Below are 16,001 nucleotides of genomic sequence, written 5' to 3'. Positions count from 1 at the left end.
CCAAATAAGTGCTTCTTATAAGTACATCTTGACTTTTTACACAAACGGTATGAATAACTGAATAAGTGCTTCTAACTTATAAATCCAGAACCCGGGCTTAAATGCCTGGCCAAACACCCCAAAAATTTAGGTCTGCTAGTCACCAACAATCTTATATTAGAATTTCGGGATGTAAAATAATTTATGAAAAAAATTGTCACGAACAGGATCTAATATTAGAATCCAGGAAGTAAATAAATTATGATGTTCCTCCGCAGGTTACTCAACCACTATGATCTTTCAATCTTGAAATTTACAATAAACAATAGAAATTTTATTATAGAATTGAGTTTAATTTGAATTTTATTTCCAGGGATATACTCGTCGGCTCAGAGTAGCTAGCAAGGCAATTGACAAAATCTTGGAAACTATCATTCATGATCACGAACAGTATGCTAAAAATGACTCTACAAAGCTTTCTAGGGACTTCGTGGATATCATTTTAGCATTAAAAAATAATCCCACAAGTGTTCATGGGCAATTAGCGAACACCATTGATAAATCAAACATCAAAGCAATTCTTTTAGACATGATATTTGGATCCATTGATACCTCCCAGACCGCAATCCAGTGGATCATGTCAGAACTGTTACGACATCAAAGAGTAATGAAACTACTGCAACAAGAAATCAGAAATGTCGTATTAGATTGTGAACTTGTGGAAGAATCACAGCTTTCAAAACTACCCTATCTAGACCTGGTTGTCAAGGAAAGCATGAGACTACATCCAGTGGCACCGCTGTTAGTTCCTCGCCAGTCAATGGAGGACATCGTGATTGATGGATATGACATTAAGAAGAACTCGCGAATAATCATTAATAATTGGAGCATCGGAAAAGATCCTAAAATTTGGTCAGAAAATGTGGAAGAATTCATTCCCGAAAGATTTTTGGGTAGCAACATAGATTTCCAGGGAAATAGTTTCAAACTAATATCGTTTGGTTCTGGCCGAAGAGGTTGTCCGGGCATGCACCTTGGTCTGCTAAACATTAAATTGGTGGTAGCTCAGTTGGTACACAGTTTCGACTGGGAGCTACCTCTTGGCGCATCATCTGATGAGTTAGATATGGATGAAACTTTCGGTCTGTCCTTGTCAAGAGCAAATCATATTCTGGCAATACCTAAATTTAGGAAGAATTAAATTCTACATTGATGGAATTATGTGGTTGTTGGGTTGAATTATTTGATGAATCATTCGTCACCCTTTTGCTAATAAGGTGGCTTTGTAGAATGTTGTGTGGGCGTTCGGAGTTATTGCAATTCCTGGACTTAAAATTAGGACCTGGGGCCTAATAGTAAGTTAATGGAATAAATGCTTGTCTAAAATTGTCTGTTTTGATAAGATTATATTATATATGATTTACGAGTTATTTAAATAGGAGTAACTAAAAGTATGAATTTGATAGCTAGATTATTTGTTTTAGTGTTGAAATTGATTTTATTAAGATAAATAATAAAATTAAATTCAGTTAATAAAAGAATACGTGATACTAACTTGTGCTTAATTCAGTTTTCGTCTTATTCATAAAGTTAGAGACTCATGTCTTATTGCACAAACAAATTTTTTAAAATTAAGTCAAAAATAACTTAAAACGGGCATATCAATAAGCACGGTGGAATAATAGGGTTTGTCTGTACTAAGGTTTTCTTGGGAATTAAATTATGATGATGACTAGTATTTTATCTTACTTTAATATTTATTTTTTATTCGAACCACACATATTTAGATATATTAATTCTGTATTTAAAATTTTATTTTCGAAATAATTTTTCTATTAATAATTTTTTTAATTTTTTTAAAAAAATTAAAATGATAAATAGTATTGCGGAGTTAAAATTCCTATATATGCGGTTTAAAAGTTTAAATTTCAAATAGAAAAAAATATAAGTTCTAGCTATCTAAAACATTCGAAAATATTATCTTTGACTATATACTGTGGAACTAATAATTTCGACCATTTTAGGCGGAATTTATATTTTCAACCGTAAACCGTCGAAATTAGCGGCACAAAGCGGTTGTTTTCCCAAATATTTTCCTCTTTTTAGCCCCATTCCTCTCCTTTGCTTCCTTTTGCTCCACAAGTTCATCGTTTTTACATGAAATCTCATTAAAGTAATTGTTTTTAGTCATTATTAATCTATATATGATTATATTTCTTAATTATTGTAATTGTTGGATATATATATATATATATATATATGCTCTCATGATCAAATAGAAAACACTCTTAAAATAAAAACTAGAAATCAGTTTCCCTACCACTATTTATAACTACGGGTATCACTAATTGATACTGCGTTGATCACTGTTTTTATACATTATGTAAACAACAATTTTTATTATCAAAATTGAGAAAAATCTACTTATCTAAACTATTGATAATCGATTATAGATGAAAAATTTCATCCGTAGGAAGGTTCTTGACGGTAGGAAGCCGCAAGAGAAGTTGTATGATGATGGTAAGTAGTCGTTAGTTTTGTAAGTTATGATGGAAAATGTATGTGATTATTGATGATGATAGACAATGGTGGCAAGTCATGTAAACGTCTAGTAATGGTGGTAAGAGGTCCATTATTACGATTTGGGTGAAGATGATGGTCATATACGTCGCATATATGTGTATATATATATATATATTTATATCCGTGAGATAGGCTATATATAAATTAGTGATATGTTATGTACAAATCAGTGATTTCTATAGTTAAAAATAGTGATAAAAAACTGTCCAGAAACTGGTTTTTAGTTTTTAGGCTAATTTGGTATCTATTGGAGTAGGACTATATATATATATATATATATATATATATATATATATATATATATATATGATTATATTATGTTTCTATAGACTATAATTGTGGCACATTTTTATTATTGCATATGTATAGAAATGCATTCAAATAAATTCAAAGTATGTAATGCTTTGTAGATAGCATCCGATAGTATTTAGAATATTGGTCGTAATCGATTTAATGAATCAAGATATTTGAGGGACGAATACAAAAATGGTATTTGATTTCATTAAATTTGCTTGTGAGAATCTTGGTGGAAGAAATGGTGGGCTTATTAATTAGATGTCCGTAAAGAGATTGTAAAAATAAGTATTACAAGACTTCTATTTCCGTTAAAATAGATTTGTACCAATCTTGGTGTTAAAACACCTGTATTTTGGGTATTATACTAAGGGATGAAGATTACTCTCTATTGTGTAATCTCCTGGGTGCAATTCTAAATTATCATCTGAGCTCAAGAGCAATTGAACTTTGGGTTGGAAGAACTTCATGACCTAGTGTAGCAGATTAAACAGACTAGGAGGGACCAAGATGAACCATTTTAATCTTATTTAACTATTTACACTTCTGGAAGATATCTTGCCGACACTTTGATAGGTTGTTCTTATTGAATCCATAGGAGTGGCCATCTCGCCACATATTTAGATATGGATATGACCCTTGGTGATTCTAAAGTTGGCTTTGATATAGACAATAAGAATGATGTGGTAGAAAATTTTTGCAGGCTAGAATTTTTTTTTTTTTTTGAGATGGTGGACATTTGGAGATTCATTAAATCGCTGCAGAGGACAAATAATGAATAGTTTCTAGCGTTCGTATGAATTTTAAATCCTTGTTTAAATAATGATTTCAAGTCTAAGGATCATTACATCAATATCATTGTGAGATTACTTATGCCAGAACAAACATGAAGAATCTCACATTGGGTCTATCGAGCACCATATATATATTTTATACATGTGCTTGTGTTTTTGACTTTAGTATCACTATACTTATGATCAATGAGATGTGATCATCGGTCAACAAAACACACTAGTCTTACTGTATTATCATCGTCCCATAATAATAATACTCGACTAGGGATATTTAGGAATATCAATACTATTCTTACAATCTCATTTCTAAGTCACTTACTTAGAGATATAGAACTCATATTATATCCCAAGGACATTTATTAATATAACATTTATATCGCAGTAAATAAAGATAAAACAAATTATAAAAGGAATAATCAATAGAACAATATTATAAATAATCATATGTCTTTAAACAGAAAAACATAATATAGTGTTGTCTCTAGGGCACTCACACTATCAATCACCCATGGAACTAGTGTGACCTTCGTGCTTTTGTTGCGACAAAGCCTTAGTCAGTGGGTCTGCAACATTATCATTAGTATGCACTTTACATATATGTATATCTCCTCTCTCGTTAATTTCTCGAAGAAGGTGATATCTCCTAAGTATTGACTTTATTTGAACACTTATTTTAGATTCTAATGTTGTTGTAATTATAACTTATTTCATGATTTTGTGTATATTGATTTGCTATAAATTTGTGTCCTCGGATTTGACATCGAATAAATGTTGCTGATGGAAAGGATTTTTCTTCGAAATATTTCTTTTTTTAAGTTTGTACGATATACCAGTGATCATCAATTGAACAATGGTTTATTAACTTGTGTGAATACCTATACTGCAAGCCCTGATTTGGAGCAGTGTTTCCTATTAACTGTGGTGTTTTTGCTGAGCTATATGTTCCAATACTAAGGGTCTGTTTGAGAGTCCAAAAAAAAATTACTGTTGTAAAAATCAGAAAATTGGTTGTTAATTCTTTTGATATCGGCTTATTTTAAGTTATAATATAAAGTTTTTGTTGGGTTTAATAGTGAAATTATCTGTAACAGCTTCCTGCAAAAAGCTCGCAGTTTTTTCCAAAAGTATAGGAAGACCTGTTTTTTAAAAGCGGCTTCTCAGCTAAAAGGTGATGTCCGAAAAGCTGCTTTAAGATTTATTAAACAGTTCAGTAACTTGGTATTGTGAAAAGGGTTTGTCTATGGGCCCATGAGCACATGCTAAGCACCAAATTTAATATGTTTGGGACATTTTGATTGTTGTGGTTGTTGTACATGAGGTGAATCCACCATTATTAAGAAATCTCGAAAAACAATGTGATTTGAACTTTTCTAAAACTTTCAGAATCCTATCTTTATAACATTGTGAGGGCTTAATGACCTTTTAGCCCTCGAAGTAGGGGTGAATGTTCCGATGCGGCCTCGAAGTTTAAAAACGTACCTTTCGACGACCCTCAAAGTATCTTTGTCGTACCTTTTAGCCCTTTATGGCGTATACCGGTATATAACGGGGTGGACAAAGTTGACATTTCACACGTAAGGGTTAAAATGGGCATTAAACATTAAGGGTAAACAGGAACATCTAATGTATTTTAATGTATTCTTTAGGGGTTAAAAGGAACGAGATGTATACTTTAAGGGTTAAAAGGTACACCCAAACTTTACCCCAAATATGAATTGTCAAGTTTATCCCCCGATTTATACCGGTATTTTTAAAAAGGGCTAAAAGGTACGACAAAGATACTTTGAGGGTCGAAAGGTACGTTTTTAAACTTCGAGGCCGCATCGGAACATCCACCCATACTTAAAGGGCTAAAAGGTCATTAAGCCCATTGTGAGACATCATTGTTAAACTTTTGAGTACAATGGTGTTTGCTTTGGCCCTTGTCTATTGATTGTAGTGTTTTTTTGTCCCATCTTGTTATTACATTTGTGTAACCATAATATACTTTTGTTTTAACATATATCAAAGGGCATGAGACAGATCTGTGCGTGTAATTGCTTGCCTTGTCATTATGGAAAATCATCAATGCTCAGTTTCCCTAGTGTAAGTGGGGCACTGGATATATTTATAAATGCTGTCAGCGAATTAGGTGGTGGAGATTGGTGCTCATACTGTGGCTGCAAGCCTGCACCTACCATACTTAATATTCAGTAAAATTGTAACTACCATTATCTTCCTTCCGTAGATAGACTTCTGGTGGGTTGCTACTTGAAGGCCAAGGGAGACATTGCCCTGTGAAGCTTAAAGATTAAGGAGCCATGAAACAGCGGAAAAGAGGTAATTATTCATATATTTCTGTCAATGCATTTTCTAAACTTAATCATAATCAGCTACATTCATTTTCTTGATGTCACGTCCTTGGTAGTCTTACTTCACTGCCAAGCTATTGCTGAATTGTCTAACAACTGCACCAGTGGTTTTATATACAGAGATTATCTGTGCAATGCCATGGGAATTTTTCGTGATACTAGCTTGTTAATAAATTATAGTTTAAGTACAGTATGATACTAGCTAATTATGACCGGTGCACCTATTTAAATAATTTATTAAATTTATTTGTTATTATATTTATAATAAATTTTTATTTGATTACATTATCATCATTTTAATATAAATATTTAAATATTGTTGTTTAAATATATAACTTTTCATGTATTAGTATCTGATCGTGATTTTAATTTTCATTTTTCTCTAAGAAATTAATTCTGAAATACACGTCATGATATGAATTTATTTCACTCATATATGTCTTTTATTTTAGTAAAATTATTATGTTAAACAAATATAAGTTTTCTTGTAGAGTTTATAATTTTTAGTAAAATTTAAATTTCTTAACTAGTAATTGTTTTGGACGTCTAATAAGTAAATGTTATTTGTAATGGTAATTGTAGTTCTTGCCCGTCTAGCCCTGGTTGTTTTAATACTGGTTTGAAAAATTGATATAGAAGTCTAACAAAATTCATAAATTAAATAACTTTAATTCAAAACTAATTTGTTATCAAATTTTCTTTTGTTTTATAATAAGTGATGATATATATAAGATATAAACCACAGTTGCCGTACTCTTTGGTAACAATTCAAGAGCATACTTCAGAAACCTACTTATACACATATTCCACCCAGATGGTGGCAAAGTAGTACAGCCAAAAGATGATAAAAAAGAAAAACGAAAGAGAAGCCTATGGGAACAATGGGATGCATTTTACAGGTTTTGTCGTATGTACACTGTCACTGGCATGGTACGCACTAGTCTCAATTTTGCTTTTTATTGAAAGACCTAATTATAAACAAAGACTTACAAGTTCCAGAATTATAGGTTATTGGTGTAAGTTCGGTTTCTGTACTGCCCTTGACTTCAGTTGGAGATTTGTCACCTGCATTTTTTGTGGGACTACTACAGGTTAGATATAATTATGATTTCATTTCGAGTAGAATTAGCTGCGAGTAGAATTAGCTGCCCTTGATGTACTAATGAACTTCTTTGTTTTGCAATAATTTATGTCTCTGAGTTATGTGAAAAATGCAGGCATTGATTCCATTTGTTTTTGTAAACCTGTACGTGGTGGGACTAGATCAATTGGTTGATTTCGGAATGGACAAAGTAATTAAACTAGTTACAGTCATTCTTTGTATAAGTACACCATATATGTGTGTTGTTCGAACATAAATATTGTTTCTGGTGCTTACATTTCTCAGCTAAATAAGCCCGATTCTCCGTTGGCTACTGGAGAATATTCCATGAGGCAAGGGAAAGCAGTTGTCTCAGCCTTTGCTTTTACGGTTAGACACTGACACTTCCTTCACTCACAATGAGGTCTGATTATTACATTTAATTAATGTTCAATATCAATTTAATTACTAGATTTCTGAATACAATCAGTCATTTCTTGGCCGGAGGGTGCTGATTTTGCGTCCAATGCACTGGTGAATTAAAAGATATTCTTTCACCATCGAGCTCCCTATCAAAAATCATTTAAAATAATTCAAAATAAGTGAAAAGTGGCTATTTTCGATTGGGTTATTTTTCGACCAGATACGGCCCCGAAAAAAGGCATTTGAAAATAAATGATAGAATTTATCTTTGACGACTATATATAGTTTACCTTAAAACCGGTCGAAATAAGCCGATCGAAATTAAGGCTATTTTCGACCACTACATTGGTTGTCAATTATTTTCTCTCCCAGGTTCGGGCAGTGGTTTTCCCGCCTATGATCCGAGTCAAAAGAGATGGTAGTTGAAAATAATTTTTCGTCAGGAATTTTGCAACTTATATTTTGGGAAAAAATGTGGCCAAAGCAAATACATTTTATCAAATGAAGTCGAAGTTATAATTTCAACCGAAGTTGGTCGCAATTATAAATTACAATTTGTTTTTGGTTTCTGGGTCTTGGCCTAAAAGTTATGGCCGGTAAATTTGATTGTTAAAGGTCGATAAAGAGCGGTCAAAAGTAATCGGTTGAAAATATCCTGTCAAAATTATATAAGTTCGACTAATTTTTTATTTTCGACTAGATTATATTCGATTGTCCGGCAAATAGTCATTATTGCCTATATCTGACTTTTTATGCATAGTTTGAGAAGTAAAAAAAAAAAGTTTCTACACATTATTTTTCAAATTTTCTTGTTTTTGAATAAAAATATAAATGTTAAATTTTTATTCCAGGAAAGAAAATTTGAAATAAATAATGTGTAGAGCAATGTTTTTTTTAGATGCCAGAGTAGGTATAAAAAATCAAAGCGACTCTTATTTTCCGACAGTATATAGTATTTACTTTATTTAAGTAAGTTTCCTGGTGCAAACTAATCAGTCTACAACCGAGCAGATAAAGTTGCAGAGAAGTTGCATGTCTTAAGGAGAGTAGTGTAATTAAATGCAGTAGAGTGAAAGTAGGAGTGCATTTTCATAGTTTTATCTGCAAGTCTTAGCCAAATAGAACGTACGCTGGCAATCTTTGTTTTTCTTTCGGTTTCATATGACAAACACATTATAGGTTTACAGGGCCGTGCCTGAGATTTATTGTGCCCTGTGCAAAATGTAAAAAGTGTGCCCTAATACTGCTCTAATAGTCTAAAAATATAAGTACATGAAAGAATAAAAATTGACACAAAACTGTAAAAATCATATCACAATTAAAGTGCATAAAATATTTTTTTCATATTACAAAAATTAACTGAAAATTGTTGAGAAATAAAAAGAGTACATAGATAATATAAAATTATCTGAAAATTGTTCTTCTAGCATTTTTTGAAGCAAAATCACTAATAATATTTTTATAATCTACATTCTCTAGCAAACTATTTTCTATGGATAACGGTGCTAATCCATTCAATCTCTCCTGCGACATTGTTGACCTCAAGTATGATTTCAGCAACTTTAACAATTTTAATTTATATTAGAGGTATACTTGTTTTAAAATTATATAAACCCATTATTCAATGCAATTTATATTTAAATTACTTGTTTCATATTTAATATATATATATATATGCATGTATAAATTAAAAATAAATATAATTTAAAATAAATTAGTTACTAAAGATTGAATCATTATTTTAATGATATAATATTGTATATGGTCATTAAGAAAGAAAAAAAATAGTATAAGTAGAATTTTAATGAAGTCATTGAAGTTAGCAGTTAAATTAGAATTTTACCTCGAGAGCAGGGTAACTTTTACAATTTTCAATGCCATTATTTTCAATGCAAGTATTTATTTCTATTAACATGATTATGATATTAGTATTTGTTTTAGAATTTATATAACTTATTTAAGATAACATTTAAAAATTATTGAAGTGTATAATATTTTTTAATTTTTTTTTCATTTACAATTTTTTAATCTTAAAAATAAAATTTACTTTTTTAGCTATTTTTTTCCATTTTGATTATACATATATATAAACCTACATAAAAAAAATGTGCCCCTGATATTTTAGGGCCCTGTTCCGTCGAACACTCTGCACACCCTCAGGCCCGGCTCTGTAGGTTTAGCAGATTTCCCCACAGAAAGTATATCTAGTAAATTCCTGGGTGCTTTAGACTAACATGAAAATTTGTGTTTGGAATATTGCAATTCAGTGCTTAGGCATGGGGATCATGTTTCAGTCTCCACCACTGTTCATTGGAGTTCTTGTATATTTTTTACTTGGAACTGCATATTCCATCCAGGTAAACTTTCATCTTTCTTATAACATATTTTGGTAAACAGCTTCATGTTAACTTTGAAAGGCATTCAATGTCATAGAGACATTATATTGCATCTTAGATTAAAAGAAAATTATCACTTAAAAAAATGAAAATTATCAATTTTTAGTCCACTTATTATAATTAGTACGAGTTTGAATTCTAGCACTCCCCCTCAAACTCGTATTCCCATTCCGAGCTCTCTTTCATTTCTTGAAGTATATGCGATTATGAAAATATTTTGCAGCCTTATAAAAATCTTGTATCACTTCTTATAGCCTTTAAAATTTTTATCACGACCAGATGATTGGTTACCTTCATTTTTCTGGCATCTCTCAAAACAGTTGCCTTCCACATTCACGTCCATATCAGTAACTAGCTCTTCCACATGCAAAGCCATTTCCGCTTGAATTGTAATGGACCTTACTTTCTAGTATTTTCTCTAACTGACTCTTATCGTCGTATCGATTCATTCGTTGCTTGTAGACTTGAAAAGAATCTACAAGCTCATCAATTGAAATTCTGGGCGAGTACTCTTTTTTTACATCTCCGCAGTTATAGTGACATAATCAAATTTTCTTGCTAACGAACTAAGAAGAGTTTCTTTCACCCAATCATTATTGAGTCTTTCCTCATTTCTTTTCATTTAATTAGTTAACATTTTCAAACGCGTAACATTTTGTTTGATATTTTCAGAATTTTTCATTTTTATATTCTCAAACTCGCCAGGTAGAAGTTGGGGCCGCACCTTTTTGACTTTCTCCACACCTTGCAATGATTTTTGCAGAATTTCCCATGCTTCTTTTGCTATTTTTGTTCCCGAGATTTTTTAAAGGTTGATTGATCGACCCCTTGAATTTTTTTTAGAGAATTCTTTAATGCCGTTTTCTCTATATTTAAAAGGACAGCTTCATTCTTGGGCTTGTTATATCTGCTTTCGACAATATCCCAGTTGTTATAGGATGCAAGAAGCACCTTCATTTAGATACTCCAATTCCCGCATTTCAGCCTATTGAAGAAATAGAAGTATTTTCCAGCCCAATCCTGACCAATTTTTGTGGATCTCTTCCGTCCATCCCTAGCTCTTATATATCAACCTTCTACTCCATTTTTCATGGCTTGTTGTTATATTAAAAGGGTTCCCTAATTATGTTTTTATGGCAGCTACCTTTACTCAGATGGAAAGAGAACCCCTTCCTTGATGCATTATGTATTGTCGGTGGACATGGATTCACGATTCAGCCAGCTGTCTTCTATCACATCCAGGTAACTAATTAATTACATACTCTGTTGCAGTGGACACATAGAGCACTGAACTGATATCAGGAGCTTATACTGCATAATTATTGACTTGACGAGCAATTACATCTGCAGCATGTACTCGGGAAACCATTAGCTTTCACGAAGTCAGTGGCCTTTGCGACTATTTTCTTCAGCTTCTTTTCTGTTGGTATTGCATTATTCAAGGTGAACCAGACTATTTTTAATTTGAAGGATTATAGTTCTGGATATTATAATAATTTATATTGTTAAAAATTACTACATGATCCTAGCAAGAGCCGCTCTTCGAAATTTAGGAAGTTCTGGTAAATAACATATATTGTATCACCATTACAGCTCAGGTTGGTGAGATCTCAAGTTGAATTTTCTTGTACGCATAAAATTTTTAATTCTTATAATCGATTTGGCCAGGAATTATTGCCCAAAATGAGGGGCTCTCAAGGATCTACTCTGAACTCACAAATGGACTTTCGAATAAAGGAGACTGTTAAAGATATAATATAAGATTAACACACTATTCAGCCCAAGAGGGCTGCTACAAATTTATTTTGATAACTTCTCCTTAGATATTATTATTTCATAAGAATGAACTATAACAAATTTATAGACAGTATAAAGGTGAAACAAAACGAAAAGAAGTCTGTAATATACAAACAATTTTATTTGCCATATATTGTTTGGTTTATGTAACACTAGGAGGAGGATTTGAAGTAAATTAAGATTGATTGTGCAAAGTATCTCATGATCTGTGTCTTGCAATAGATTCTTAATTTTTGACTATGATATATATATGCATGAACATATATAGATAGTGTTTTTTGTTTAAGTTGTTTGAAATTTTAGAGACACGTACTCTATTCTTGTTAAAGTTGTAGTTCTAGTAATGTTCAATTTGCTTGCGAACCTAAATAATGATTTTCAGCAAATAAGATGGTGGAATAGTCATTTTTTAGTTTTTGTAGTGATCAATGTTGATGTATATTTTACTGTAAATGGTCACTCATTACTAGTTTTGATTTTATATCAGTTGATTGCGAGCAAAAGGTAAGTATTATTTTGAGTGTAAATTCTTAGATTACAACAATACCCAAAAAAATCTTTTCCAAACACTTTTTATATTTTAGAGAACTATTCACTTAACATGAGCCTCATGGTGGCGGGAGATTAATTGGAGCCGACAATGTACATGTTCCAAAGATGTAAGAATAGACTATTTGTTCAGTTGCGTCGATATAATGAAGTACTTATAATTATTTGTTGAGATGTAAGAATATTGAAGTGAATATAGCCACAATATTGAGAATACATATATATATGTAGACTTTATTATATAAATTTTAACTATTTGTTGAGATGTTAGAATATTGAAGTGAAATATAGAAACAATATTTGGGTATATGTAGAATTTAAAATGTTAATTCTATACAGTTTCGGTATCCATTTTCGGATTTGATTTATGATCGCTTGATACATTGTAACAGGACATACCTGTTTTTGAAGGAGACCGCACATCTGGCAACAGAACATTCTGTGTCAGGCATGGCAAAAAGAAAGTTAGTAACATTAACAATCTGATCTATTTACAAAATTAATAACATACATAGTATGTACTATGGTTAAGCTTTGCCCCTTCATCTGTGCAGGTCTTTTCTCTGTGTGTAAGCATCCTGCTAATTGCCTATGGGTTTGCTGTGGTGATTGGAGCTTCATCCTCGTTTCTAGTATGCAAGATTGTGTCTGTAAGTTATATGGTTCTCGAGAAAAGTATTTATACATACAATATCAGCATACGTACATGCCTGTGCGCTGACGCACACTCAGTTGTCATAGCGGCCATCCTTACAGTTCTGTCATAATTTTTTCCTCCTTTTCCAGGTTATAGGCCACAGTACACTCGCGTACATTCTTTTTATTCAAGCTAAATCTCTTAACCTCAATGATGATGTGGCAACAGAATCCTTCTATATGTTTTTGTGGAAGGTATGTGACTATGTTGTACACCTCCCTCATCTGATTGTGAGATATCTTATTTCTGCAAATATTATAATAAATTAAGGCAACACTCTTAGGTTGCATTCACTTAGATGGAATAAAATGGAAAGAGAATGTAATGAAAAATTATAAAAGAAGTTTACAGAGAAAGAAGAATGTATAAGACAATAGTAACTAAATATGATAGTTGGTCTAAATTTTTTATGACGAAGATTGTAGTGTTAACGACCACGAAGTTGAATGGATCTAGCATTTCTTCCATAACATGTGAGTTAAATTTATAATTCAAATAGTTTGGAATGGAATGATTGAAGCAATGAAATTATAAACATTTACTCCAATCACCTCCAAATTATAGTACAAATTTCACGCCATTCTCCCCCATTCCATATCATCCAAGTGAACGCGCCCCAGCTGGTTCTTCACCCCGGATAAAGGCCAGTTGTAGTATATATATATGTAGATCATAAAAACATAGAGTATGAAACTTGATCAGTTCCCATATAAAATTGCTTACAAAGAAACTGTTTCGGCAGCCAATTATAATTGCAAATGGATGCTTTACAATGAGGTCTATTAAGCATGTCTACTTTTCTACATTAACATTTTCTTCATTTATTATGCAAACATTAATTTAAGCCAAGCACACAATGCAAACTGGCTTGGAATATACTGTTCTTAATACCATATTTGCGTGCAGCTATTTTCTGCAGAGTATGTGCTCATTCATTTTATGCATTGAAAAGATGCAAAAACTCCAGAAAAATAAAAATGAAGGATCTAGCTTCCTTCAATATGTTGATGCCAACAGTCAAGGATCTGGTGTTAATACCTACGGATGTGGTATTGGTAACTAGGTGGCTATTTTATAAGAATCCAGATAACCATCTGGTATGAAGTAATAAATGAATCCTAGCTTCTTGAGAACTTGTACATTCTCTGTTAAATTCCATGGTTCAACTATCTTGCCTTTCCTTTACCTGGAAATTGTAACTTCTCATTTCTAGCACAGCTCAAAATACGGAAATGATGCATACATCACGTCAGTTATTTGAGTTCATGTTATTATAATCTAGAGTAAACTTTTGAGTTGCGGCAAAACTTTACACCGAGTTACAAAAAGTTAGCCACTTAGAAATGTGGCCAAATTTTGTCTAAAAGAGTACGTGGCTCCCGTTATATATCACTGACGGAATTAGTAACGGAAAGAGGGATAAAAATGAATTTTATTTGTCAATGCCCCATCAACAAACTAATCTTCATGTAAGAGAGAGAGATACCATCAAAACCCTCCATCTTCTGAAATACTTACTGATTCACCAAACACATTACAAAACAAGGTGGAGCAAAATCTAGCACAAAGCTCAGAGTACGAAAAATCATTACAAAACAAGGACCTTTCCCTCTGAGACCCACCCTTAATTGGAATCGGTATCGAACCACTTTTCTTCAAGGCATTCCCTTTCGAATTCTTACTCTCAACACATCCTCCGTAAAATAATCAAATGAATCTAGAAAAGGCGGTTTATAAAAATTATAGACATTGTCTAAAAAAAATTAAATGTCCAAAGGCAATAACATAATGCAAGCTATATTTGTCAAAGGTGTACAGACATTCTACTTTTAAAAAGTAACCATGGTTATAGCCAGTTTAGTCGGATCCCAAAATCTTAGATGTTACCCAAATTTTACCCAATCATATTTTATATCATTTTAGCTAGCAATTTTAGTCGATACTGTTGGAGATGATCTACATCATCTATATTAAATATAAACACGCTAATCACAGATATTTCTAGTTTCTATTCAATATTTGTTTTTCTAGTTTGATCATTTGCCTTATGCTAGTGATAAAATACAAATCATTTTTAAATACAAACTAAAAATCAGTTCAACAATCATTGTTTATAATTATAGGAATCGCTGGTTTATACTGCAATTAATCACAGTTTTATATTAGAAAATCAACAATTTTTATCTTTTATAATTAAGAATATCTACTTATGTTAATTATTGGTGGTCGATTATTGGTAATCAATTATATTTGTATGAGGTACGTGATGTTATTAAGTGATGAGAATAGGTGCATTATGGTGGTAAGTAGTTGCTAGTTGTGCTAGGTTATGGTGACAAGCGGTGGTGGGTAGTCATAAAAGATGGGCGATAAGATGTCCATTATTATAGAGGTGAAGATGATGATCCTATACGTGTATATATATGTATGTATATATTTATATATAAGAGATATATTATATATAAGATAGCGATTTTTGATGGACAAACTAATGATTTATGTAGTTAAAAATTGTGGTTAAAAATTGTTCAAGCACTAATTTGAAATTGTTCACTTGAAGAAATGTATATATATGTCTTATTTCTTGGTAATGAGGAATTGAGTACCAATTTGCTATCAAGATCAACTGCTCACTGCACATGGAGCTAACTAATAGCAGAGTATTCGATTAGAATCTTAAAATCTTAAAATGTATTAGAATATGGGGATATTTAGTTAGGAAATTCATAAAATGATAAATTTTGTGGAATTGTTATTTTAAGATATATTAAATTACACTAAAATTTATGAGATTTTGAAGTATTGTGCTTAAATCCCAAAGACTCTCGTCAACTCTGCGATTTTTATTCTAAAATTCTAAAATCTGCATAAAACCACATCACATACAATCTATTAAAAATCAATAAACTACATAAAATCCATCAAAATCCCATTATATATCGTGCTTAATATTGGTTCATGAAAGATGCTAGGTACCCCAAAACCTATTCCTAAATTTTTTTCCCAAATCCAATTGAAATGTATGATTGTTCCTCTCACCCTAATAATAACAGGATC

At 31.8% G+C, this 16,001-nt stretch overlaps 2 protein-coding genes across 3 annotated transcripts; both read left to right on the top strand.

Moving 5' to 3' along the window:
• Positions 1-340: 340 nt before the first annotated feature.
• LOC108198306 (cytochrome P450 CYP736A12-like) lies at positions 341-1,320 on the top strand (the record flags this gene model as incomplete). Its single annotated transcript, XM_017366067.2, has 1 exon — positions 341-1,320. A coding segment is annotated over one exon (840 nt), but the record flags the coding sequence as incomplete, so codon positions are not given.
• Positions 1,321-5,787: 4,467 nt separating this feature from the next.
• On the top strand, positions 5,788-14,221 carry LOC108199988 (umbelliferone 6-dimethylallyltransferase, chloroplastic). Of its 2 annotated transcripts, none has more exons than XM_017368024.2 (12): positions 5,788-5,969; positions 6,816-6,931; positions 7,009-7,092; positions 7,219-7,293; positions 7,389-7,472; positions 9,773-9,862; positions 11,042-11,143; positions 11,252-11,344; positions 12,640-12,711; positions 12,802-12,897; positions 13,034-13,138; positions 13,851-14,221. In XM_017368024.2, the coding sequence occupies exons 1-12, from the start codon at positions 5,951-5,953 to the stop codon at positions 13,890-13,892; spliced, it is 978 nt and encodes a 325-aa protein (XP_017223513.1). In that variant the 5' UTR covers positions 5,788-5,950; the 3' UTR covers positions 13,893-14,221. The 2 variants fall into 2 exon arrangements, with proteins under 2 accessions (XP_017223513.1, XP_017223511.1); XM_017368022.2 differs by having other exon boundaries at positions 5,801-5,969; positions 6,747-6,931; positions 13,851-14,113.
• Positions 14,222-16,001: the final 1,780 nt, after the last annotated feature.

Source organism: Daucus carota, chromosome 8 (assembly GCF_001625215.2).
Source record: "Daucus carota subsp. sativus chromosome 8, DH1 v3.0, whole genome shotgun sequence".
In the NCBI taxonomy this organism is placed as follows: domain Eukaryota; kingdom Viridiplantae; phylum Streptophyta; class Magnoliopsida; order Apiales; family Apiaceae; genus Daucus; species Daucus carota.
This window is presented reverse-complemented; position numbering and strand designations above follow the sequence as displayed.

Bases quoted from the DNA above. Each gene is read 5' to 3' on its own strand.
- LOC108199988 (XM_017368022.2), top strand. The intron at 7,294-7,388 runs GTAATTAAACTA...TACATTTCTCAG, and splicing joins TTGATTTCGGAATGGACAAA to CTAAATAAGCCCGATTCTCC. The intron at 11,144-11,251 runs GTAACTAATTAA...TTACATCTGCAG, and splicing joins CTGTCTTCTATCACATCCAG to CATGTACTCGGGAAACCATT.